Source organism: Malaclemys terrapin, chromosome 4 (assembly GCF_027887155.1).
Source record: "Malaclemys terrapin pileata isolate rMalTer1 chromosome 4, rMalTer1.hap1, whole genome shotgun sequence".
NCBI lineage: Eukaryota > Metazoa > Chordata > Testudines > Emydidae > Malaclemys > Malaclemys terrapin.
The window spans coordinates 91207203-91232225 of NC_071508.1; the positions used below are offsets into that span (position 1 = coordinate 91207203).

General features: G+C 40.1%; 1 protein-coding gene across 1 annotated transcript in view; it reads left to right on the forward strand.

Moving 5' to 3' along the window:
- Positions 1–25023, forward strand: part of EHD4 (EH domain containing 4) — a 65180-nt gene that overhangs the window by 9415 nt on the left and 30742 nt on the right. The window contains exons 2-3 of the mRNA XM_054024973.1: positions 12793–12969; positions 21747–21844. Of these exons, the coding sequence (XP_053880948.1) occupies positions 12793–12969; positions 21747–21844 (275 nt within the window). The remainder of the gene's footprint in view (positions 1–12792; positions 12970–21746; positions 21845–25023) is intronic.

Genomic DNA, 25023 nt, shown 5'->3' on the forward strand with positions numbered 1-25023 from the left:
ATGTCCTTTAACTCCCTCCTGAACCTCTGAACATATCCAGTCATGGGTTCTTCCTTCACCTTGTTGCATCCTTTCCAGGTATCCCTAATGAGATAGAGAGGTCCCCTCGCTTTCCTCCCATACCGAAGGTCAAATGGGGACAATCCCATGGACTCTTGGGGTACCTCCCTGTAGGCATACAGTAGGAATGGCAATAACTCGTCCCAACTCTGGCACCTTTTCTTGGCATACATCCCCAGCATGGATTTTAGGGTCCTATTGAACCTTTCCACCAGCCCATTGGCCTGGGGATGGTAGGGGGCCGTCTTAAGCTGTCTCACTCCACATACCTTCCATAGCTTATTGAACAACTGCAACATAAAATTTGCCCCCTGATCAGACAAAATCTCCTTACGGAAGCCCACTCTGCTGAATATGGTGAGCCAGGGCTCTTGCCACTGTTTCAGCTTCTATGTTAGCGCGATTGCCTCAGGATACCGAGACAAAATCCACCACCACTAAGATATACAGTACTTAAAAAGAACGAGGAGTACTTGTGGCACCTTAGAGACTAGCAAATTTATTTGGGCATAAGCTTTCATAGGCTAAAACCCACTTCATCGGATGCATGCGGTGGAAAATACAGTAGGAAGATATAGCTATATATAGAGAGAACATGAAAAAATGGGTGTTGCCATACCAGGTATAACAAGACTAATCAATTAAGGTGGGCTATTATCAGCAGGAGGAAAAAAAACTTTTGTAGTGATAATCAGGATGGCCCATTTCCAACAGTTGACAAGAAGGTGTGAGTAACAGTAGGGGGAAAAATTAGCATGGAGAAAGTTTTACTTTGTGTAATAACCGATCCACTCCCAGTCTTTATTCAAGCCTAATTTAATGGTGTCCAGTTTGCAAATTAATTCCAATTCAGCAGTTTCTCGCTGGAGTCTGTTTTTGAAGTTTTTTTGTTGGAATATTGCAACTTTGAGGTCTGTAATTGAGTGACCAGGGAGGTTGTAGTGTTCTTCGACTGGTTTTTTAATGTTATAATTTTTGAAGTCTGATTTGTGTCCATTTATTCTTTTGCGTAGAGACTGTCTGGTTTGGCCAATGTACATGGCAGAGTGGCATTGCTGGCACATGATGGCATATATCACATTGGTAGATGTGCAGGTGAACGAGCCTCTGATGGTGTGGCTGATGTGATTAGGTCCTATCATGGTGTCCCTTGAATGATATGTGGACAGAGTTGGCAACGGGCTTTGTTCCCCCTCCAAGTGGGGTGTGGCATAGGACCCACTATGTCCATTGCCACCCTTTGGAATGCCTCCTGTATGATAGGCAAGGGACTCTTCCTCTCTTGACACACTGCACAAGTCCTACAATAATCCCTCACATCATTCAGTATCCCTGGCCGGTAGAAATTCCTCCTCAGCCTGTCATAAGTCCTCTGTACCCCCAAGTGACCAGCAACGGGCCTATCGTGCGTTACCAGCACTAATTCCCCCTGGTGTTGGCTGGGTACAACTAACTGCTTATAGGGTTGGCCAGGGCCTCGGTTCTTCCCTACAGGGGCCTCCCTATACAGTTTCCCATCCTCTTCAAAAAACCTCCCCCACTTCCTTGCCCCCTTTCCTGGAGTTCCCTCGGAGACGCACTTTCTTATGCCCTCAAGGGAGGGGTCAGCCTTTTGTTTAGCTGCAAATTCCTGACAGACAACCCTTGAGAGAGCATCCCCAACCTTAGGCACTGACTGCATCTCCCTGCCCCCACCCCTCCTTCTAAATGGAAACATACAAGATTTAAGATGGATTTCAGTATCAGGTGACATGGTCACATGTCCCTGTGAGACCTCATTCTTCATTACCAGTGGGCTGGCCCAGTCCTACGCAGGAAGGCTTGCAGGTAAATAAATCCATTTACAGTTCATTGATTCTGGAGCACCCTTAATGGCTTCCACTTAATATGTTTACATCAGGAATACAAGTTTATATCTTATTTTTCTAACTCCAGACATAGAAATAATACGTTCAAACAAGTAGGATGAATACACTCCGTAGATTACAAGCTTTCTAATGATACCATACAAGTGGTGTTTAGCATAAAGCATATTCCAGTTATGTCATATTTATAAGCTTATTTCCATAAAGCATATGAAGTGCAACGTCACAAATATATTTCCAAATCAATGTATTACCTGACCTCAGGGCAAATTTAGGTGAGAGCAAATATTTCATGGATCTTCAGGTTTTCTGTACTCTTCGTTTTGAATTCAAAGGATAGTTTTGGAAAATAAATAGAAAGTTTAAACATTCCAATATTCCCTGCAGGGCTTTTAAAAAATATATTTTTGGTGCCACGTACTTGTATGTAACCTGCTTTTAGCTTAACTCTATTCCCTAAAATGTTTAGTAATGTAGTTAACTGCTGTGAGTGTAGAGCTTGGGAAGAGAAAAGGGAAAAATATTATTTTATTGTAAATAAATATTGGCTGGTAAATTTCTTCCAATAGGCTTTTCACAAGTAAACTTCAATTTAAACCTGAAGTCATAAATCCATACTTCTGCTTCTGCATTTAATGCTCTGCTTCCTCAAGAAGGATTGAGATTTAAAAGGTGGAAAACCATTTTACCCCGAAAAAATACGTCTTGTGCAGTCTTTTCTATTGAGTCAGCAAAACACTTAACTTTTAAGTATGAGAGTAGTCCCATTGAAGTCACTTGCTTAAAGTTAAGCACATGCTTAAATGTTTTGCCTGATTGGGGGCTGAATGAATGAAGGAAGTAGGTAAGGATCATATGAGTGCTGGTTGTTGTGACTTAGTGTTAGATTCTTAGTTTCATGTGAAAAAGTTTTGGTTTTAGTCAACCTGAATGCAATTTTTTGCATTGTTTATAGTCAGTATATAGTCATTTTTTAATTTAGACATTTTGACAAAAATGTAAAATTATGGTTCCAGGTGCTACTCTTCCCCCTCCCCTTACAAACTCCACAAACACTAACTCCTCAACACCAAGCCTATACAGAATGAAAGTAGATAAAGGAATGCTGGCAAGATTTCAAATAATTTGAACAAATCTCTGCATGTTTCTAATAACACTTCAGCTGCACCCTTGATACTGTTGAGTCTTTTTTCACTTAGTTTAAATGATCAGTTTAGTTTTATTATCAGGATGGATTTGATTTAAATCAAATTGATTTAACTCATGATTTAAATCACTAGTCAGGAAGACTTGATTTAATCGTGGATTTCTACATAAAAGTGCATTCTTGTCGGTTGTTATAACCTTAATACATATTCTTCACAACTCAGAGATGTAGGTTTCATTTTTAGAAGATACACACTATACATTGTTTAAGTGATTTATTTTGAAAACTTTTCAGATTAGTTTTACAGCTATATCAGAAAATGAATGACTCTTTGGTTATTTCATTTACCAAAGGTAATTGAAGCAGATATTGATGAATTCATTCGGAGGTGAACTATCTCCAATTCAGCAGGTTAATCATTAATATTTGGAGGATTTTCTTGCCATGGTTTATTAGGAGGAGAACATCACCAGACAGACATTTAAATCGTTTTATTTAACTAAAACAACGTTTTGAATTCTGGATTTTTTTTTCAACAGCAAACAATATTTTAACAAAACAAGCATATGAATTTTTGAATTTAGTTAAACATTCAAGTTTTTTAAAGTCTGGTTTCTTTTTGTTAAAATTGTTTTTAACTAAAATAGTTAAATGAAATATTTAAAATAACAAAACCAAAAATTAAATCGACTATGTCAGCCAGGTCAACATGAGAAACTTAAAATATTGGCTTCTGCAGCTAACTGAGTCGTCTTCACCTTCATTTTCCTGTTTGTTCATAATCTGGAAAAGAAAAACAAGCTTTCCTGCTTTTTCAGGTCCCAAACGATCTCTCAATTTGGAAAGAATTAGTCCAAAGGAAGAAAATATTCTTTCTACATCAGCAGAAGAAGCTACTGCTGTTAAAAGTGAGATTATCACTTCAACAGTCTCTGCATCCAAGTGCTTAAATGACTTCCACCAGTTCACTGGTGTGACTCTTTAAAACAGCATCAGCAAACATATTTCTTGAATGGTTCACCCTTTGCTCTGAAGTTTATTATGGAGGGATGACTGATGGATGTCCATATCATAGCCAACTCCTCTTCTTCAGCAGTTAAGGTTTGACCCTGGTACTGAATATTGAGAATATTTGCAAGAAAATGAGCTGGAGATGGTGCTTGTCCAATTCGTTTTTTGAATGCTTGTAATTTAACTCTGTCATTGCATATTTCTCTTTTAAGATCTCACTCAGTTCCTTCCAAATTTCAACAGCGTCAGCAATAGAACAGCTATTTCCCTGCATTCTGTTCAAGGCTACAGAAATAGGCTTCAGGTACTCAGCATATGTTCAACATTCTCTTAAGCCCAGTGTTGAGAACTTGGCTGTGACGGTGCCATCTATTTTTTTCATGATTTTGTTTACAAACTGTCATCAGATTACGCCAGTTCTTGATATAGTGCTCAAAACAGTCCACTACTGAGTCTTGTGGGAGAGTTAGCTTGGTTCCTCAGACTTTTTTCAGAGCAGTTGCTGCAAAATGGTTGTTTCAGAAGTATTTTGCAATTTCAACAACATTAGCCTTTATTTCTGGAACACTGAAGTCTTTGGCTAGGAGGTGCATCAAATGAGCACTGCAACCCTATGTTATTAGATTGGGACTCTCTTCACTCTCTTTTAAATAATTTCTTCTCATCTTGGATACATTTGCAGCATTGTCTGTGACCAAGCTGTGTACGAGACATTTGAATTTTTTCACAGTTTGTTATAGCTTTTACTGCTAGTTCTTATAAGTATTCTGCTGTGTGGGCATTTCCTGATGTAACGATTGTTTCTGTAAGGAAGATATTCCCTTATTCTGTTGTCACACAAGCACATACAACAGGATCATTGTGGACATTGCTCTATCCATCAAGGCTCAGGTTAACAATTTTACCCTCTAGACCAGTGGTTCTCAAACTAGGGCCGCTGCTTGTTCAGGGAAAGCCCCTGGCAGGCCGGGCCGGTTTGTTTACCTGCTGCATCCGCAGGTTCGGCCGATCGCAGCTCCCAGTGGCCGCGGTTTGCCACTCCAGGTCAATGGGGGCTGCGGGAAGCGGCGGCCAGTACGTCCCTCGGCCCGCACCACTTCCTGCAGCTCCCATTGGTTTGTTGCATAAACAGGGCAATTTTTTCATCAATTACCTCTTTTTGTAATCTGCTGGTTCTTATCACAAACTTATCTATGGTTGTTTCTGGATGATGGAGATTTTTTTTTTCTTTTTGCTACAGGTGATATACTGTGGCTATGTGACATACATGATGTGACTGAAACATTATTATTGGCAGATAACTCTGAAACTATAGAAAATGACGGTGATCTTGAAGGTGGATAGTCTTCAGAATCCTATATGTTGAGGATGGATTCTCCTAAACAGAATAAGTCAATGCAGTTATTTAATTATTATTACCATACAGCTCATTTAGTATTACTCATTGCATTCACTGACACTCAGTACTACTTTAAAGGTGAAATTGTAAAAGGAAGATCTGCCTATTTCAGCTATTTATTTTTTATTACAACTGAATCTAAAATGATAGTACCATAGAGTAACAACTATATTTTTTGCTCAAACATGAGAATTCAAGACTAGTCCAGAAGGAAGACAGGCAGTCCTTAAGAAAGAAGTATGAAATAAAAAAGTTTACCAACCTGAAGATCCTGCATGTTCATCATCCGTTCATCATCTTCAATGCAGCTTCCTCCTGAGAAGGAACACTTCTCATGATGTTGTTTCGTTCGGGCAACCAGGCCTTGCATTTCTTTGTTGCACTGTTTGTATTTTGCACGCATGCCTGTCTTACCCACAGGTAGAGGAACTTCATTTAAAATATTCCCAAACTGGGTCTCTTTTACAACTTACTGCCATTATAGGTTTTCTCTTCTAGTGAGATGATAGATCTCAAATCAATGAAGGCTACACTCAGAAAGACCTCAAGACTTCTGGAATATGCTGCTCAAACCGTTTCAATTTTGTTTCTACTGCCTGTCCCTCCCTTCTCATATTTATCTCCAGACTTCTTCTCCTTGTCCAGATCTATTCCGCCCCCAACAATCTTCTATTCATTGAACTTTTTGAAACTTTGCACTTTTAGAGAGAGGTAAGGGATCAACTCTGTGTACACAAATTTGCAGAAGGACAATAGGGTTGAGGTCTGTTATTTCTCACCTCTGTTTATTTTATTTAAAAACATTTTTGCTGTTAACAAGCATGTGATTTCTGGAGACACAAATGCACAGTCTGAAAACTGCAAAACTAAGCATTTCTGATGGTATCTTCTAGTCTGAGCACTGAGTCCCATTGGGTAGATAGAAAGATTAACCTAAATAATCTATAAAGAAGCCTCTGGAATCCCATAAGATTGGGTCCTTAATCCATGAACTATTGGAACTCATTTACAAAACTTTTCTTAAACATTACATGAATATATTGTCTCATACTATAGAATTAGAATTTATAATCTCTACTCCATGATGAGATATCTTTGAGCTATAATGTATCTTAATTAAAACTACTTTTAGATAGTTTTTTCCTCAAAAAGCATTTTATCAAAAATATCAAATTTAAATAAAAAAATCCAATTTTATTTATTTATTTATTTAATTCATTGATTTTTGTCCTGTTTATTATCCTATCTGGTTATTGTATAGTAGTACGGTATTGATTGTTTGAGTATCTGACACTGCCAGAGAATGTCTAAAGAAATATATAATTTAAAAACCAAACCAAACAAAATGTATTTTTAATTCAAATAATAAATCCAGCAAACATTCCTATTCATCATCCTCCCCCTGTTTTGTTTTTTTTAGGAAAAACTATCTTTATTTTAGGTTTAAACTGCGTAACAGCATACCCTTAATCCTTCTATTAGTCTCTCAATTTGTCATGGTTACTATAAAGAAGGAAGGAAGTATTGTGCATTCAGTACCTCTTGGCAAGTGATTGCAAACCAAAACAATTTTTTTTTTTTTTTTGAAGGTGGAGAGAAATGGGGACAATTGACACTTTGTTATATCAAACAGGAACTAGCCCTTATGCTTTTGTAGTCAGCTATGGTGTTTATTTTTTTTTTCTATTTAATGATCAAATGAATTTATACCCTATTCTAAAATCTTGTTGCGTCTCATTTTGATATCAATGTGAAGTTTAAGCATTTTTATACTACTAAATAGATGTATTTTAAAACTAGAAGGGTCTGACTTTTTAAAAACTAATCAAGGCAAGGAAATTCAGAATTAAAACTTTCTCTCCTTAGTCTGCCAAGTTTAGCTTTGTTATTATATTCAGTGTTATGGTGCAATGGTACACTTAACTTTTTTTGTTCCCCATAGCCAGTGTCAAGCATTGAGGCAGGATTTTAAAACATTTGTGTCGGAGTTACACTTTCAAAATGTGGGAGCATATAAAATCTTGGGTTTGCAAAGGGTGGGTATATGAGTATATTTAATCTGATTGTGGGGAAGAACTGACAATGGCCCCGTGTCTACCATGGTTTGGATAAGATTTATGATACTTTTTAATCTCTGTGGATTTGTAAAGATTAAATTTATCATTCACCGACATCAAATGTCATGAGTTTTCTTTCAGAGCAGAATTCCCACACTTAAACAAACATCCTCTGCCTGGACTAAAGAGCCCAGTTTATAAAACAAAAATAGAGGTTTTGTGACTGGAGGCTATTTTGAGTGGAAGGTCCGGAGGGAGGAAAGAAGCCTTCCATTGTGTTTCCACATGTCATAATTATTGCTAGCTAGAGCATCCTTGCTTAACGTTGTTGAGAAGCAGTTAGCTTGTGCTAATGCAGTAGTTCAGCATAACTGAAGCAATGCACTTTAAAGGTTGATCACCATGTCATGAACTCTGCCTAATCCTTGGCACATCTAATTTTGAAATGAAGTTTCCCACAGTTTGGCTTCAAGCTCTGCAACGAGGTCTTGGGAAGACCTTACAGCATTCATTATAAGTGCAGGAAGACTGCACCTCATGTAGAAGGAAAGCTTGCAGTCCACAGGATGTGTGTGGCATGAACTAGTCTGTCTGTGAGACACATCCTATTTTAAAATAGTCTTCCTGTAAACTCTTGGACTCCTTCTCTACTGATCTTTGCTGACAAGGCCATGAGATCACTGGCGTTATACTGTACATCTGGGTGTTTTCCTGTGTTAACATAATGTATTGTACAAAAAACACTGTCGTTTTTCACTCTTAGTGAGACTGCCCTCTCCTTTCATGTGGCTGGGTGAGACTGGTGTTTGTACATTGAGAGGAAATGTGCTAAATAAAACTTGCAACTGGTAGTCAGTATCTGGTTCTGTTCTGGATTCTGGCTCACAGTAATACAGCAAGTCTGTGGCAGTCACTTAAACTGAGGCAAAGAGGTTTCCTGTCTGCAGATATGCATAATATCTGTCTTACCAGGGTGTTACATATGTATCTTCAGTATTTCTAGTGTGCCTATCAGTGTAGTATATAGGGTCAATTGTGTGAAGCGTAATATGTGGAAAGTGATTTGAAATCCTTGGATGGAAGTCAATATTGAAGTATAAATTATTGCTACTATGAGGGCTTGGTTTTCAAAATTTTGTGTAATTGTGAAACTAAGTTGTAGATGCAGTTACCATGGCTTGCCTGTGCAAGTTTGGTAGTTGCCCACACATGGCGATTGTATGTGAATATATAAATATCTTGAATTTGCACATTTATGTTGTTATAATGGAAAATCTGTTCATAAGGGTCTTTCCTGAGAGGTGCTTAATACTGTTCAACTCCCACTGAATTCATTTGGAGTTGCAGCCCAGCAGTTTCCTGAGCAGGCTCTAGATATCCAAAAAGAAATCACAAAAGAAGATGTGGGAGAGGGGAATATCTGGGGCAAATCCTCCGTCATCAACGTGCCTGACATGTTGATGAGCGGTAACGGTATCTAAGGGACATTATCCTGTAATCTGATCTAGGCTGGTGGACACCTGCGCAATGGGTCTCCTCAGAGACCTGTGGATTCATCTATGTGGCTCTGATTTGCAGAACTGGGGATTAAGATTGTTGCTGCCACTTTGTAAGCTTTATGTTGTATGTGTCACCATCTTCTGAATCACCATCTTCCATCAGCAGGAGTCTCTGGAAATGCTGATTCATAGCAAAATAGGAGACTTAGAACCAAAAATAGAGACTCTTTTTGAAGAGCAACATCAGTGAAAAGGAAATCCTTATTTGAAAGCAAAGTAGAGTATACCTGATCTATGGAACTCATTTCTGCAGCTACTGATACAAAGAATTTTAGATTAAAAAAGATTAATACACTAGCACCTGTAGTTAGTGGACATCTAGTCCTTAGAAAACACATGTCTAGATGTCTTGTCAACTGTCCGTAATTGACCATCTTGATTATCACTACAAAAAGTTTTTTTCCTGCTGATAATAGGTCAGCTTAATTAATTAGCTTCTTAGAGCTGGTATGGCATCTTCTCTGTGTGTGTGTGTGTGTGTGTGTATGTATGTATGTATGTATGTATATACTCTTATTATATGTTCCATTCTATGCATCCGATGAAGTGGGCTGTAGCTCACGAAAGCTTATGCTCAAATAAATTTGTTAGTCTCTAAGGTGCCACAAGTACTCCTGTTCTTTTTACGGATACAGACTAACACGGCTGCTACTCTGAAACCTGTCTAGATGCTGAAACTGAATCCATGTGGGTGCAGGGATGTGCAGATCCATTTTCAGTATTTAGACCTTAGCTACAATATATCTGAGCATGAAGTGACTGTCCTCTGAGCTCAAGAATGCATACTATTCTCTCTCTGCACCCCCACCTCTACCAAATAAATAACATAGTCATGGCATTGGAGCATTAAGCAGAAGCTGATATAGGTCACTCCTGGAAGCAGAACAATGTAGTTGACGGACTTTGGCCTGTTCTGATATCATGGTAGTAAATAGGAGATTCAGAGAGAGAGAGAGAGAGAGACTCTCTTCTAAGCTTTTGGCTCTTACATGTCATCTTTCTGGTTTTGGTCTGTATGAGTTAAATAGTAGTTCTTCCCCTCTTCCATTCCTCCAGATTTTAGACCTCAAGTAAGATGATGGAGTTGTTCCCTGTAGGTTGTACAATATAAGTTTGGTGCTACTTGAAGCAAGTTTACCGAGGCTGGTGAAGAGATACTATTTCAAAGCTATCATACTTTTAGTTCCTTGAATTTAACTTCTTATTACCAATATTATAAGGCTTCAGTTGTTGGGTTCTGTTGAACTGAAGGCAGAGTGAAGCGGGAATTGTTTAACAAGTGGAAAAGTTCCATGGAATGTATATGCAGCTACAGCAGTCTTGAAGTAAGATTAAATTAGTGCTGTTTTATAAAATGACACACAACCTACCAAACCATTGCTAAATATTGACCCCAAAGTAGCAGCGTTGTCCAGGCTCCCACCCACTGAATGCTCAGAGCATTCTGCCGCTGGCTGTCAGAGCAATGGTATCATGTGATACCACTACCACTAAAGCCTGAAGAATTGTCCTGATAAGTCCAATTTTGATTATTTTAAGCTGTTGACAGTGGCAATCCACAAACGTGCCCTAAATTGTAGTAAGTCGTGATTGGCTTTAAATACACCAATTCTGTGGGAAACCCACGAACCTAGTAATTCTTGATTGATCAGATTCTCTTTGTTTGATGGAGACTCTTAAATTACTAAATCCTCAATTGTTTTCCTACATGCAATTCTTCAAGGGTATTTCTAGGGTAGTTCTGCTGTTCATATTATGAATAGGGAGTTAGAGCACAATTTTCTTGAAGCTAAGCAGGGCTCATTGTAGTTGCTCTTTCCTTCTCTGAATCTGGAAAAATGGGTAAGCCGGTGTATGCTGCAAAAGCGCATGTTACTTAATAAACTGAATTTTGCTATTAATATTGGCCTCAAATTGGGAATACTTCCCCATTCAGAAAAGCATGGAAGCCTGTCCCCAACTTTTAAGCATGTGCCTAAGTTCCATTGAAATTAAGCACTTAAGCTGGTCCATGAAGGAACTGCCTTTGGCAGTAGCCTATCCCTGGTGATTCAGTGGGAGATAGAAAACCCATCAGAATGCTGCTAGGCAATTGTGCAATGCTGTACTAGGAAGGAAATTGTCTTCAACTGAGATGCATATATGTGCCTTAGGACAGAAATTAGTTCTGCAATTGGAACGTAGTTAACAATTCTGTTATACAATTCAGACTCAAATTCACCTCCCGTTCCTCCATGTGTTGGCTCTACAAGTGTTACCAGAAGAAAAGTTTACTTACGTATGTTACTGAAATCAGCAGATATGACTGTGAATTCAGCCAGCAGTCAGATCTGTTCAGGAAGTTGGTGTCATTTTCACATGATCGCTTTTCTGACCATGTCCGCAAGTTTAAAAACCCCTCTTTCTATAGGCGTTGCTGTTAGCAGCACACATACAAACTTAAATACACATGTGCTAAATGAGACTTCCTAATGTATGCATTGCTGTATTTGCTGGCATCAGTCGTGCAGCAGCATACGTTAATTTAACTACAACTTTGTGCAGTCATGCTTGAATCACTAACTGGTGAAGTGAATCTTATAGTTGAGGGCATGTTTTTATCTATGGTTTTACAGGGGAGGATTGACTTTCATTATTCTGACTTTATATGACTTTAGTGACCTAGACAAATGGGGGATTGGGCCAAAAGAAATCTGATCAGGTTCAGCAAGGACAAGTGCAGAGTCCTGCACTTAGGAAGGAAGAATCCCATGCACCACAACAGGCTGGGGACCAACTGGCTAAGCAGCAGTTCTACAGAAAATGACCTGGGGATTACAGTGGACAAGAAGCTGGATATGAGTCAGCAGTGTGCCCTTCTTGCCAAGAAGGCCAATGGCATATTGGGCTGTATTAGTAGGAGCATTGCCAGCAGATCAAGGGAAGTGATTATTCCCCTCTATTTGGCACTGGTGAGGCCACACCTGGAGTATTGTGTCCAGTTTTGGTCCCCCCCACTACAGAAAGGATGTAGGCAAATTGGAGAGAGTCCAGCGGAGGGCAACGAAAATGATTAGGGGCCTGGGGTACATGACTTATGAGGAGAGGCTGAGGGAACTGGGGTTATTTAGTCTGCAGAAGAGAAGAGGGATTTGATAGCAGCCTACAACTACCTGAAGGGAGGTTCCAAAGAGGATGGAGCTAGGCTGTTCTCAGTGGTGGCAGATGACCAAATAAGAAGCAATGGTCTCAAGTTGCAGTGGGGGAGGTCTAGGTTGGATATTAAGAAACACTATTTCACTAGGAGGTTGGTGAAGCACTTGAATGGGTTACCTAGGGAGGGGGTGGAATCTCCATCCTTAGAGATTTTTAAGGCCCAGCTTGACAAAGCCCTTGCTGGAATGATTTAGTTGGTGTTGGTCCTGCTTTGAACGGGGGATTGGACTAGATGACCTCCCTTCCAACCCTAATATTCTATGATCTGCTTTTTGTGAAAAGTTGGAATTCCAGTTTTACACTCCGACAACTATTTCTTGCCAAGAAAAATAGTGAAATGCATAAAAAGTTAGTCCCTGATGGTGGTTGGACTAAGGGGGTATATGTCTCTTGAATTTTATTTCTTTAATATAATTATAAAGAAAATGGCAGTATTTTTTTTTTTTAACCTAAATGCTTGCTCATCTTCCTTTTCCTTTTTATAATTCCCCTTCACTAGGTACCTATTAGAACAGGACTTTCCAGGCATGAGGATCGGTCCAGAGCCTACCACAGATTCTTTCATTGCTGTGATGTATGGAGATACAGAAGGGAGTACTCCTGGAAATGCTTTGGTTGTGGACCCCAAGAAGCCATTCCGTAAACTCAGCCGCTTTGGAAATGCTTTTCTGAACAGGTAAGGGCAGGCTCATTGCTGGCCTTTTGTTTTTAAGTTTAAAATTCCATCCGTCTCTATGTCATTTACTAAGACTACTCATTTTCTGCTATATTCCTTTCTAACAATATAAATGTTACGTATTCAAATGCAGCAACTAGCAATTGGGAATTGTTATAAAAATTAATATCTAAAGATTAAAATACCATATAGTGAGTTTTTAACCTGGAGCTGAATGTATAAAATCACAACAGTTGACTGTGAAGGGAGATAACATGCAATAAACAAACATTATAATGGTGATCCAAACTACACAAAAATATAAATATGATGTATGTTCAGTTACAGGAACTGGACTGGTCATTATGAAAAGTAATTCACAAAAAGCTGCTTAAAGGTCTCTTCAGCCAAACATCTCGTGGGTGTGAGAGTTTCAGCAATACATAACTCTAGAGCAGACTTAGCCCTAGCTGGCCTTCTCTACCTCAGAGAGTGGATTGTGTAGATTAGCGTCAACGTAAGTACCAATGGTGCTGTGTGTCCACACCAGCTATGCTCTTTCGGGTACAGATTGGTTGTAGTTTTGGTCAGCATCCATTATTGTGCTCTGGATACCACAGTTCCTGGCACAGCCCTCTAGAGCAGTGGTTTCTGGAGATTTAAAAGACCTCCTAAGAGGGACAACATTTGAAAAATTCCACATGATTTGTGTGCACTTCCAAGCTGCAAGTGATGAATTTTGACGAGTGGAATAGATGAAGACAGCCCTCAAGGGTTTTGATAAGACAGCGTAGTACTGGGATTTGGGTGGTTTATTATTATTTTTTTTATTTTATTTTGCATAAATGTGGGATTTTTAACTGCTTGAAAGCTTTGCAACCTGGAGCACGTAATTCCTGGGGAAATTCTGCTCCACTGCGCATGAGCAGAATTTATGTCGCCTGCAGATTTCTTTCCTTCCCTTCAGAAAAATGACACTCTGACAGGGAAGCAAAGGGAAGCTACAAGAGCGGTCATGCAACCCTCCCCAGCAGTATGTTTCAGGTGCCCAGGGCAGCCGGTAGAGAGGTAAATCACTGTGGGGCAGGAGGCAGGACTGGGGAAGACCCAGCTGGTGGCTCATACTCTGTGCTGGGCTCAGCTGCTAGTCACAGCTGGGCTGGGGAGGGCAGGACTTCCTCTTCTCCTGCACAGCATCTGGGGCCAGGTCAAACCCACCCCCAGATTTCTCCCCCGGCTGCAGGAAGTTCTGCAAACTCCCCACACACACACTTCTTGCACCCATCACTCCTCAGCTGCAGGGGGAGGGATCCCTGTACATTCAGACCCCCCTGCTGAGCTCTATCCTCCCACTCCCATATACCCCCCCCCCCCGCTGAACCTCAGTCACCTTCACCTGGACCCCCCCCTGCAGAGTCCCATTTCTGTTGCACTCAGAACCCCCAACCAGCTCCTCTGGATCCAGATCCCCCCCGCACCCGGATCCCCCACTGAGCAGCCCACACCCAAATTGCCTCACACCGAATCCTCTCAACCCACAACTGGATTCCCCCACATTAAGCCCCTCCACTCTTGAATCCTGCCTTGCCATGCCTGCCCGCACAGAGGGGTAGGGTCCTGTGGTGTTTCTGGGGCAGGCTGGATCCTTGCGCTGTGTCAGGATTGTGTGCAGCCTCACTGCTGAGTCTGTGTCCTGGGAGGGGAGCTGCACAGTGATCTTCCATCTCTGTGCAGCCAGTGGCCCGTGCTCCCCAGTGCCATGCTGGAGCCTCCACATTTATTTGACAAATAAAATTTGTCAGAATTTGCAGAATTTTAAAATGTTGTGTGCAGAATTTTAATTTTTTTGGCACGGAATGCCCTCAGGAGTAACCTAGACTATATTTATGTATTGGGTCAAATCCCACAGCCCCTGCTGAGTTAAAACTCTCAGTGACTTCAGTGGACAGAGTAAGCACTTCATGAACCAGCCTTCTTTTATTTTCCTGCTGTAGTCAGTGGTGGTTTGAAGAGGAAGCCAGGACCTGCGAGACAAATTAAGTTAAATTGGTTCCCTTCTAACACGAGTGCTTCCTGTTCGGCTGATAAACTCTGTCTTGTGCTTTAGCAGAGCTGTTAGAATGCAGTTTTTATTCATGGAAGAAAGGTTGTGTCTGCTTGAAGCCAAGCAGACTGTCAGTTTGCTAAGAAATGAATTTATGTAAATAACTACGGCAGCTCTCTGGGCAGCTGCAGATAAGCTTTATTTAAAATGTATTTTTGTGGCAAACACTGCTTGCTATTGTGACCAAAGCTCTGGTCTCCACTGCATATTCCTCTATTCTTTCTTCACAAGACAGTATAGTACTGTGTACTATTCTGTATACCAAGCAATCCATGAAAGCCATGTACACCTCTACCCTGATATAACGTGACCTGATATAACACGAATTCGGATATAACGCGGTAAAGCAGCGCTCCGGGGGGGCAGGGCTGCGCACTCCAGTGGATCAAATCAAGTTCGATATAACGCGGATTCACCTATAACGCGGTAAGATTTTTTGGCTCCTGAGGACAGCGTTATGTCGAGGTGTATATGAGAAGTATGTAGTAAACAGTATTTATACAATACACTACTGATTAAACAGAGACATAGTAATAGTGAACATTTGCTGACCTAAATAGGATGACCTAGATTATTTACTAAATCACCCCATAGCTAACTGTCTCAGCCCCTGAGTTGCCCCTAAGGAAGGCTGTGTTCCTGGCTGAAAAGAAAACGTTTCAGACATGGTTACTGACTAAATTATTAAAATACATGCACTGCTTTGGTTGTCATGGTGCAAGATACTCTACTGCAATGCGATTATAAGCCAGCAACCTTTGCCTCCCTGATACTTACAAGCTCCCTGTCAGCGTGTCCAAAATTGTTGCAAAAAATTATCATTCATCTGTTATTCCGACCATGTTACTTTTATCTCCAAATCCCTGAACTGCCTCCACTTACCCTATCAAGTTTAAACTTCTTAAATTTGCATTCAAGGACTCGCCTAACTTCCACCTTCCCTGTATCTCAGATCTTGTTACTTATTTTCCCTCCCTCATCCCCTTTACGTTACTGGTATTGACAATCTTGGCATCTCATTGTATTATTTTTCCATTTCTATCTTTTTTGGCCTTGCTCTGTGCTGCTCCCTTTGGTTGGAACAGCCTTCCAATCCCAATACAGTAACTCCTCACTTAATGTTGTAGTTATGTTCCTGAAAAAATGCAACTTTAAGCAAAACGATGTTAAGCTAATCCAATTTCCCCATAAGAATTAATGTAAATGAGGGGGTTAGGTTCCAGGGAAATTTTTTTCACTAGACAAAAGACTATATTTTACATACATACATATAATATATACACGCTCACACACACAGTATAAGTTTTAAACAAACAATTTAATACTGTCAAGTATCGGGGGTAGCTGTGTTAGTCTGGATCTGTAAAAAGCAACAAAGAATCTTGTGGCACCTTATAGACTAACAGACATATTGGAGCATAAGCTTACAGTGATGATGATTGTGAAGCTTGGTTGAGGTGGAGGAGTTAGAGGGTGGGATATTTCCCAGGGAATGCCTTACTGCTAAATGATGAACTAGCAATTGGCTGAGCACTCAAGGGTTAACTCTCACACTCTACAAGGCAGCAGGAATGGAGGGAGGGGAGACAGCATCGCAGACAGAGACACACACCATGTGTGTGAGAGAGAGAGAGAGATGCGCATTTCCCCTTTAAGTACACTGACCCTACTCTTAAGTACACTGCCTTGTTAATTAGATCAGCTTGCTGAGACCACAGCTGCTGCCAACAAGCTCTCTCCATCCTGAGCCCTGTCGTGTGTGTCCCCTGTTCTATGGAACATAGTGTAAGAGGGGTTGTCAGGGTGCCCCCCTCCCCTCATTCCTGCACCCCGCTCTTCCTCCCTTCCCTCCCGCACAGCAAGCAGGAGTCTCAGGGAGCAGCTCCAAGGCAGAGGGCAGGAGCAGCACATGGCAGTGGGGGGAGGGACAGCTGAACTGCCTGCAGTTGATAGCCTGCTGGGCAGCTGCTGCACAGGGAACTTAAGGGAGCAGGGAGCTGATGGGGGGCTGCCGGTCTACCCGGGTTCCACGCCCCCACCAGCTACTTGCAATGGGCTGCTCTTTCTGCAAGCAGTGGACAAAGCAGGCGGCTGCCAAACGTTAGAAGGGAGCATTGCAAAATTTTAAACGAGCATGTTCCCTAATTGATCAGCAACGTAAAACATTAACCGGGACGACTTTAAGTGAGGAGTTACTGTACTCCAGGACCCCCTATGACCTGGGGTGTTTGGGGTAGCCATGTGGCTTGTACTTCCTTTGTCCCAAACACAAACTTCACAGCACATGGCATGGAAAAGCGTTAGAGTTCTCTGTCCATAGACACGTGCCCCTACATGTCTTGCTGACTCATAAGATGTATCCCCTGGCTCCTTTCCCTGGGTTTGTTGTACCGCTGATGACCCTTGATGGACCATCGAACAGGCTAGGCAGTGCTTATGCCAGTCTGTCTGGGGGTGTCACCCAGAAACACAGCACAAGTTTGGAAATACAGATATACCGTACATATCTATAACTCATAATACAAAGGTGATGCAAACATATAAACAAGATTATCCTATTTGGCCAATTGTAACATTTTCGCAGATACCTTACATGGCGTATCTGGTCAGATTCATTGCATTTTATAACATTGATATCAATAGCATTACAAAGTGTTCCACATATTCCATACAGTGTCACACCCCTCCTTTTTTAAGAATTCAGATCTTTCTTAAAGACTCATGTTCCATAAGGCCCACATCAATCAAATGTAACGTAAGAGAGGAAATAGTGACTGAGAGAATGGAGAAGTTAGCAAACAAACAAGAATGCAGCAGTACCATCAAGAGTTGTACATAATGAACCTAACAGGCCAATTATTATTATTATTATTATTATTATTATACTTTTATTCTTCCTTACTTTTTGTTGCTCTTGATAGTAGTTGACACGTCTAAAACTAAATTACAGGTTCCTAGGTGCAGCGACAATACCTCTTTTTTGTTTGGTAAAAAAACCTAGGTAGCATGCCCTTGGGTGCTGATGAAGTACTCAAGAATGAAAATTACTACAAGGTTACAGAAAAAATTGTATGATATTAATTTGCATTTGAGAAATAGCATGTGATTATGTAATTAAAAGGGCATGTGGTAATGCATACAGTGTACACCAGAAGGTGGAGTTAAGAATGTAAGTGCAACCTTAATTTGCTTTTTTTAAAAAAAACAGGTTTTGATTGCTTATTTGAGCAGCCTTGATATTCTCAGCATAGTTTTACGTACGGGTTATTCAATAAAATTGAATGTAGCTTTCTGACAGTAAAGCAAAACTTAGTTTTCAGTTTCAGATACTACAACTGCTTTTTAGGCAAACTTTCTAAAATTGTTGCAATCCAAAATAATTATAAATTTGGCTCACTTCTTATTTCCAGACCAATGTACATCAGCTTCAGCTTTCACCTAGTCTGTTCTTGCTAAGGATCACTGCTCTACTTGTAGACAAAGGAGATGCATTCAAATCAGGAATGGCATGAAATGGAAAATGGTATATGTTGGTAAATTGATCTTTGTAGCTTGGCACTTAATTTGCTCCTTCTTGATTTATTATCTTTTGAGAAGGTTGGCAAGTGTGCTGTCATCTACAAGATTCTTTCTGCAGTATACCCAAGATTTCTTGTTGTTTCCATTCTGATGAAGACGTCTCACTTTTACACTTGCAGTGATACTCTGATATCACTGCTTGTACTTGTGTTTCAGTACTTGTATGTTTAATTTCAAATGTGGAAAATATGGAATGAAAACCCTATGTATGGTGCTAATGAGGAGGAAACGTTCATTGTTGTACTTATGGCACTGCAACACTGTGTTTACAACAACTTTGTAAACCTGTTTTTTGGTGCATGTCTGTTTGCTTCTGGACAGTTAAGTACAATAGCAAGGTGTATATGAGACAAATGTGCTTTGAGACTTATCTCAGAACTAGAATTTATTGTATTTCAGGTGCATAGCATAGCTTTTTCTTAAAACTTGTCATAAAAAGCAGTTTAAAATGATCATGCTGATATAGTTACATTTACAGTTTGAAACTTTTATATGACATATTAGACTGACCTAACTTTTGTGGAAATATTTTTGTAACCTGGCTCCACTTTGCTTTCAGGTCATAGGCTAATCTAGAAACTGCAGCCAGCCATTTCTAACTTCAATTTGTACTCCTGTTTATCACTCCTTTTCTAGATTGTCCTCTTCCATATCCTATTAATGCTTCTTGTGTGATCTGCAGTGTTATCCCCACGTCTAACTATAGCTCTTGTTTTGCCTGTACAACCTGTCACTGCTGTTATGTCATTTGGCTTGTGGAGAAATTTGGACATTGTAGCATTGTTCAGCTGAAATAAAGGTTCTTCTTTCTCATAAGATGGATGCCAAATTTTCTAGTTGATACTAAACAGCCACCAGGCTTTCTACATAAAGGTGAGATGGTGTGAAAGTATGTGGATTAAGAAAAAATTCAGTCTCTAATATTTCTAATAAAAGAAGGAGTTTTCACCTTGTATATATTGGCCATTGCTCTCCTTTTGTCCTCTTGATCATCTAGTTTATATTTTAGGAGTCAAGTCTTGCATCTGATGTATGTTTACATTTTTGTATTTCCTTAACTGTTGTTGCCTGTGTAGTGTTGTTCCTAGAATCCGGCCAGTTTTGTGCTTTTTGGTGCATTGTTTCCTTTATTATCTCTGCTGTTGGGAAGTGAAGGGCAAAGTTTTTTTAATAGCAGTGTCTCACTTTGACCTTTCAAAAGCAGCATATGTACTTGCAAAACCTTTACTTAAATAGATAAGGTTACTTTGCAGAAGGTTATGTTTGCAGAATTTGCTATATTTAGTACTCCGTATTCTCTATAGTAATTATAGGAGATACTGAGATAATGTTGTTTACTTAACATGTGCTATTGGAAAGTCAAGGTGGTTGTGTCTTTCTGAATCAGAAGAGATGACAGATACAACAGAGTTTGGTTTCCTGAGCGATGCCTTTTAATGGATAAAAGCAAGGAGTTTCTCTGTGCGTTTTCTCCAATATCATTACTTCTAAAGGTCACATGGAAAATAAGACAAGGCTTTAGTTTTGTTGATAGCTTCTAACTTGGGTGCCTCCAATTCTCCTGGATCTTCCAGATCTTCTGTCTTAGAAGCAGGAGCATATTCTCCATCTGGACTTGAAATTTCTGCAGTTGGCTGCCTGGACCATACTATACTAACACATTTTGACTTTGATTGCGGTATGTTTTGTTAGAGAGCCATGAATTCTAGGCAGTATAGTACAGAACATTCTTTCTTTAGACAGCTCAGAAGAAAATTGTTTTAGCATCTTCCTCTATGCTGGACTATTTACTATCATAGGCCAGTTTGGCCTTTAAGTACAAGGTTCGTTATTTGGCTATATCAGCTTATATATCTATTCAAGGATCTTCCTTCTTCAGACATCTACTGTCTGAAGCACCACTTTCTTGGGACTTGCCAAGCTGAAGGCACCACTTGCCAAGGTGAGGGCACTACCATTTGAATTTTGGGAGAATGGCCACTGTGCTGTCTCTGAAGACCCTGCTACTGATATCATTAATGTTAGCCATGAGAGTCAGTGAGATCCAAGATCTATTGGCTGACTCTCCTTACAGTGTTCCATAAGGATAAGATGTTCCTACTCACTTGCTAAATTTCTGCATAAAGCTCTGAAGGTGATTTTTTCCCTCCATTTGAAATAATTAGCCTGTCTATATTTTATTCCCCTATATTACACATTTTACCAGAGGGTGATAGGTTTTAATGTCCAGTTGTTGATAGGGCCCTGAGCTACTACCTAAATAAGGCAAGTCTTATGCAGGTCTCCTAGGCTATTGATGACATACAGGGATAGCTTTTCCCTTTAGATTTATCAGCACTTGGAAAGTGTCAAAGTGGCTCATATTTTATATACAAGCCTGTTATGAACTTGCAGATGATATAGTACCCAAAGGCCTTAAACTATATTTTTCCAGGTCAGAAGCACTCTGCCTGAGCACTTTCTAACACAGTGTGTATAAGGCTGGTCTTTGGAGTTCTATGTGTATGTTTAAGCAGGACTACTCTCTTGATTTGACAGTTTATTACAGCTCTGATATCTCTATAGCTTTCTATCTACCTTCCTCAGATTTTTAGAGTCTCTGGGATTTTTACTAAATGGAAAGGAACTGATGCCATAGCTGTATATATGCAGTAACTTTGCACCTGGCATTTGGTTTCTTGCCATGGCAAGTGTGTGATCCATTGTTGCCATCCCTAATGATTTTATCAAGTGTTTCATTATCCTCGGTATTTTTAGTACAGCCTCAGCAACTGGAGGCAAGTGGTTGGTTACATGAGAATCTCAGATTTTTTTTTTTTTTTTAATGAAAGTTTCTGACTGTAATTGCTGCAGAAAAAAGCCTGAAAATGTGAATGAAGTGTACCTTAAGGGCTCAGAAACTCGAAGGCAAATTAAAGGAACACCAAAAGAATTATTTTTTAAAATCTCATGATTGAACATTTGTGGTAGGCAATACAGTGAGCCCAATGTTCACTGCTTTACAAAAAGGTCCACCTTTGTTAAGAGTATATGGACTCAAGAGTGGGGAGTTCTACAGGCAATCTAACCAAGAACTAGAGCTGCTGTAAATAACTTCTTTCCTTCTTTCCTGCAGGTTCATGTGTGCTCAGTTACCTAATGAGGTTCTGAAGAGCATCAGCATCATTGATAGTCCCGGCATTCTTTCAGGAGAGAAACAGCGCATCAGTAGAGGTGAGTTGAAGCAGTCAAAGTAACTAACATCTCTAACGACCTGTTCTGCTGTGCTGGGAAATTGGTCCCGCTAATCTTTCTTAAGGCCTGCTCTAGTGGCTTGGAAATGGTGCAGTTCCACTGTGATGTGGGAGACCTGTGTGTAAATTGTCCCTTTTTGGTCTCTATGCTGAACAAATGTTACAAAGTCTGTTGCAATCAATGTTTTGAGGTTAGCTGTAGAGATTGGGATCAATGTTCCATTCATGTTGAGTGGTGCAGGGGCTTTTGTTATTGTGCTGAAATGCGCCAAAGCACATTAATAATAATAAAAAAAAAAAAAAAAAAAGCATTGTGTTGAATTTTCAGAGTCCATCAAACACAGTCCCTCAATGTATATAAAACTAAAGAAACAACCAACAAGAAACTTCAAGTAGTTTAACATCACACTGAATATTTGCTAAAATTGACAAAGTCTCTGAGCATGCAAACAACAACTTTTTTCAAAGGCTTATAACTTGCCCAAATTTGTGTGGATTTTTAGAAGAATAGTAACTGAGTATTGTAGTTCCAGAAATTGGTTACATTTAGTAGTGCAAATAATGTAAATTATAAATATGTAGATTATAATTCTAGGCAAGGCTGATAGCATTGTCTATTTTTAAGGTTGCCCACTCTTGCTATTATAACACCATGTTTTCAGTTGCTTATCACCTTGCCAAACCTTAAATGTCGCTCCTGTCATTGCCCAGGCAGTTTGGAAGAAGCCATCTGATTAGAATGTGGAGGGGATGGAAAGGAGTAGATTGCAAAAAGGAGTCTGGTGAGACAGGGACTGGAGGTAGGGAAACTGGGGCTTGTTGGGCAAGAAGACTGAGAGCCAGGGGGAGGAGAGGCAGGGATTGGGCGCTGCAGCAGGGGGGAAAGGTAGGTTAGGACTGGTTGTGCAAGGAGACTGGTATTGGGAGCCAGGAAAGGACTGGGAGCTGGTGAGGGAAACAGGAGGGTGGGCCAGGGGTCAGATGGCTGGAGGCAGGGAACACTGAGATATGACAGGGAGCTGGGGGATGTAGAGTGGCTAGGTCTAGTTGGGTAAAGAGACTAGGATTGAGAGGCAGGAAAGGAGAGGAGTCTGGACAAGAAGACTGGGACTAGGAACCAGTGTGGAGTGGAACAGGCATGAGAGAGGAGGGAAGATAGGTTTGGTGAGGATGCAGAGGGGACTGAAATTGGTTGAGGAGCATGGGGAAGGAGACTAGGAGTGGAAGCCAGTGGGTGGGGAGGGGAGAGACCGATCATATGAGGAGCCAGAAGTGGGGAACTGGAACTGGCTGGGTAGGGAGATTAGGGACGAGGAGTTGGAGTGGGAGGGGGAGAACTGGGACTGGTGAGGAGATTGGGACTGGGCTGAGGAGACTGAGCAGTGGGGACTGGGATTGGGTAGGCAAGAAGAATTGGACTTGTACAAGGAGCCCATGGTGGAGAAGAGACAGGATTGAGACAGATGAAACCCCATGGCAAAATGTCTTATCCCCCTCTAGTGTAGCGAAGATGAAAACCTACGACTGTTATCAGTTACTTCGTTAGTTCAAGTGTCAGAGGTCTGCCCAATGAAACTAGAAGTTCCAGCTTCACTCATGACCCATTTGGTGTCAGTATGATGCCACATGATAGAATCTGTTTTTTCAGTTTGCTTTTGTAAAAACCTCAGAAATTACCTACAAAAAGCTTACATTAAAAGAATATTAAGGTTGCAAAGTAAGCACTCAAAAGTTAAGAAATGTCATGTGGAAAAGATAGCATGTGTTGATGTAATCAAAGACTGCATCATAATGCATATGCACAAGGCGTCTGAATTAAAGTTGCACAGGCATTTCCTAAGTTTTGAGTGCTTCCCTTTGCAGCCTTATGGTATTTTAATGTTGTTTATTTGTGTTTCATATTTATATTTATATTGTACTAAGAAGACTATAACTAGTAAATTCAACTAGCAAATTCACTTGAAATAATCTGCTATTGTTAGTAATAAAAAAATGGAAATGGAGAATGAATACCTGTCCTTTGTTGTTCCTCTTTTCATGGAAGCAGACTTACAGTAGCTATGAGATGAACTACTAAGTCAATATGGTAGAGGACTGTTGATATTACATCCTGACAAGTTCCTGTCATCTCTATTCTGACAGAGATTCTCAACCATATTGACACAGTATGGTTTACATTAACAAAAGGTATCTCTGACTCCTATGAAGCCAACATGTCTGTTCATCAGCACAAAATCGGCTAGTACTGCAAGCTCCCAAATGTTATTTTCAGATATTTTATTATGATATATGCATTAAACTTGAAAGGGAGCAAAACTAAAATTGTACAAAAAATTAGACCATGGCTTTTTAATACTTGTAGGAGACCTGTCTGCTTTTTAAAAACTACTTAAATAACAAAAAAACCCTCCTACAAGTAAGGTGTCACTCCAGTATCTAAATGATACTCTCTTTTGTAACGCATTGTCTCAAAACTATTGTAATATCTTTTATTGACTTATCTGCTAAATCAGTACACTGAGTGTCAGTGGAACACACTGCATTTTCACTTCCTGTCCTCTCACAGATGGATTGTGTGTGTGTGTGGGGGGGGGGGGGGGGTTTAAATGTGACCACAGTGCCAGTTGTAAATGGCAGCTCTAAGATACTTTTGCTGTTTATTGAACATAGAGAAGGAAGAACTCCAACGTGCAAAGCTCTTTGTGTATTTAAAAATAATGATCTCTTCCTTAATAATATGAATCACATTGTGATTTCTTGAGGGTAGCTTAATATCTGATAACCATAGAAATGGAAGTATAGTTTCTAGTGCACATGGCATTGACAGAGGAGAAGATAGATTTCTGTTCCTAAATTTTAAATAGCTAGGTGCAGAAAATGTTAGCTTTGTGTCATTACATAGATCAGCTATTTTTTCAGTCTTGTTAGAATATGGTTCTGCTGAACACTAGTTAGCTTTAGCCAGTTTAATTGTTGTGTGAACAGGGCTTTGTTCTACAGCAAACCTCCCATGTAAATTCACCCCAAGGTTGGCAGAGCATCTACTTTTGAACAAGGAATCAAGAATTGGGATTTTGTTGTAGATGCACACTCCAACAAATTCAGGTGTGTACACATGAGTAAATAGTCCTGTTACTGCTCAGATGATTATGCAAATAC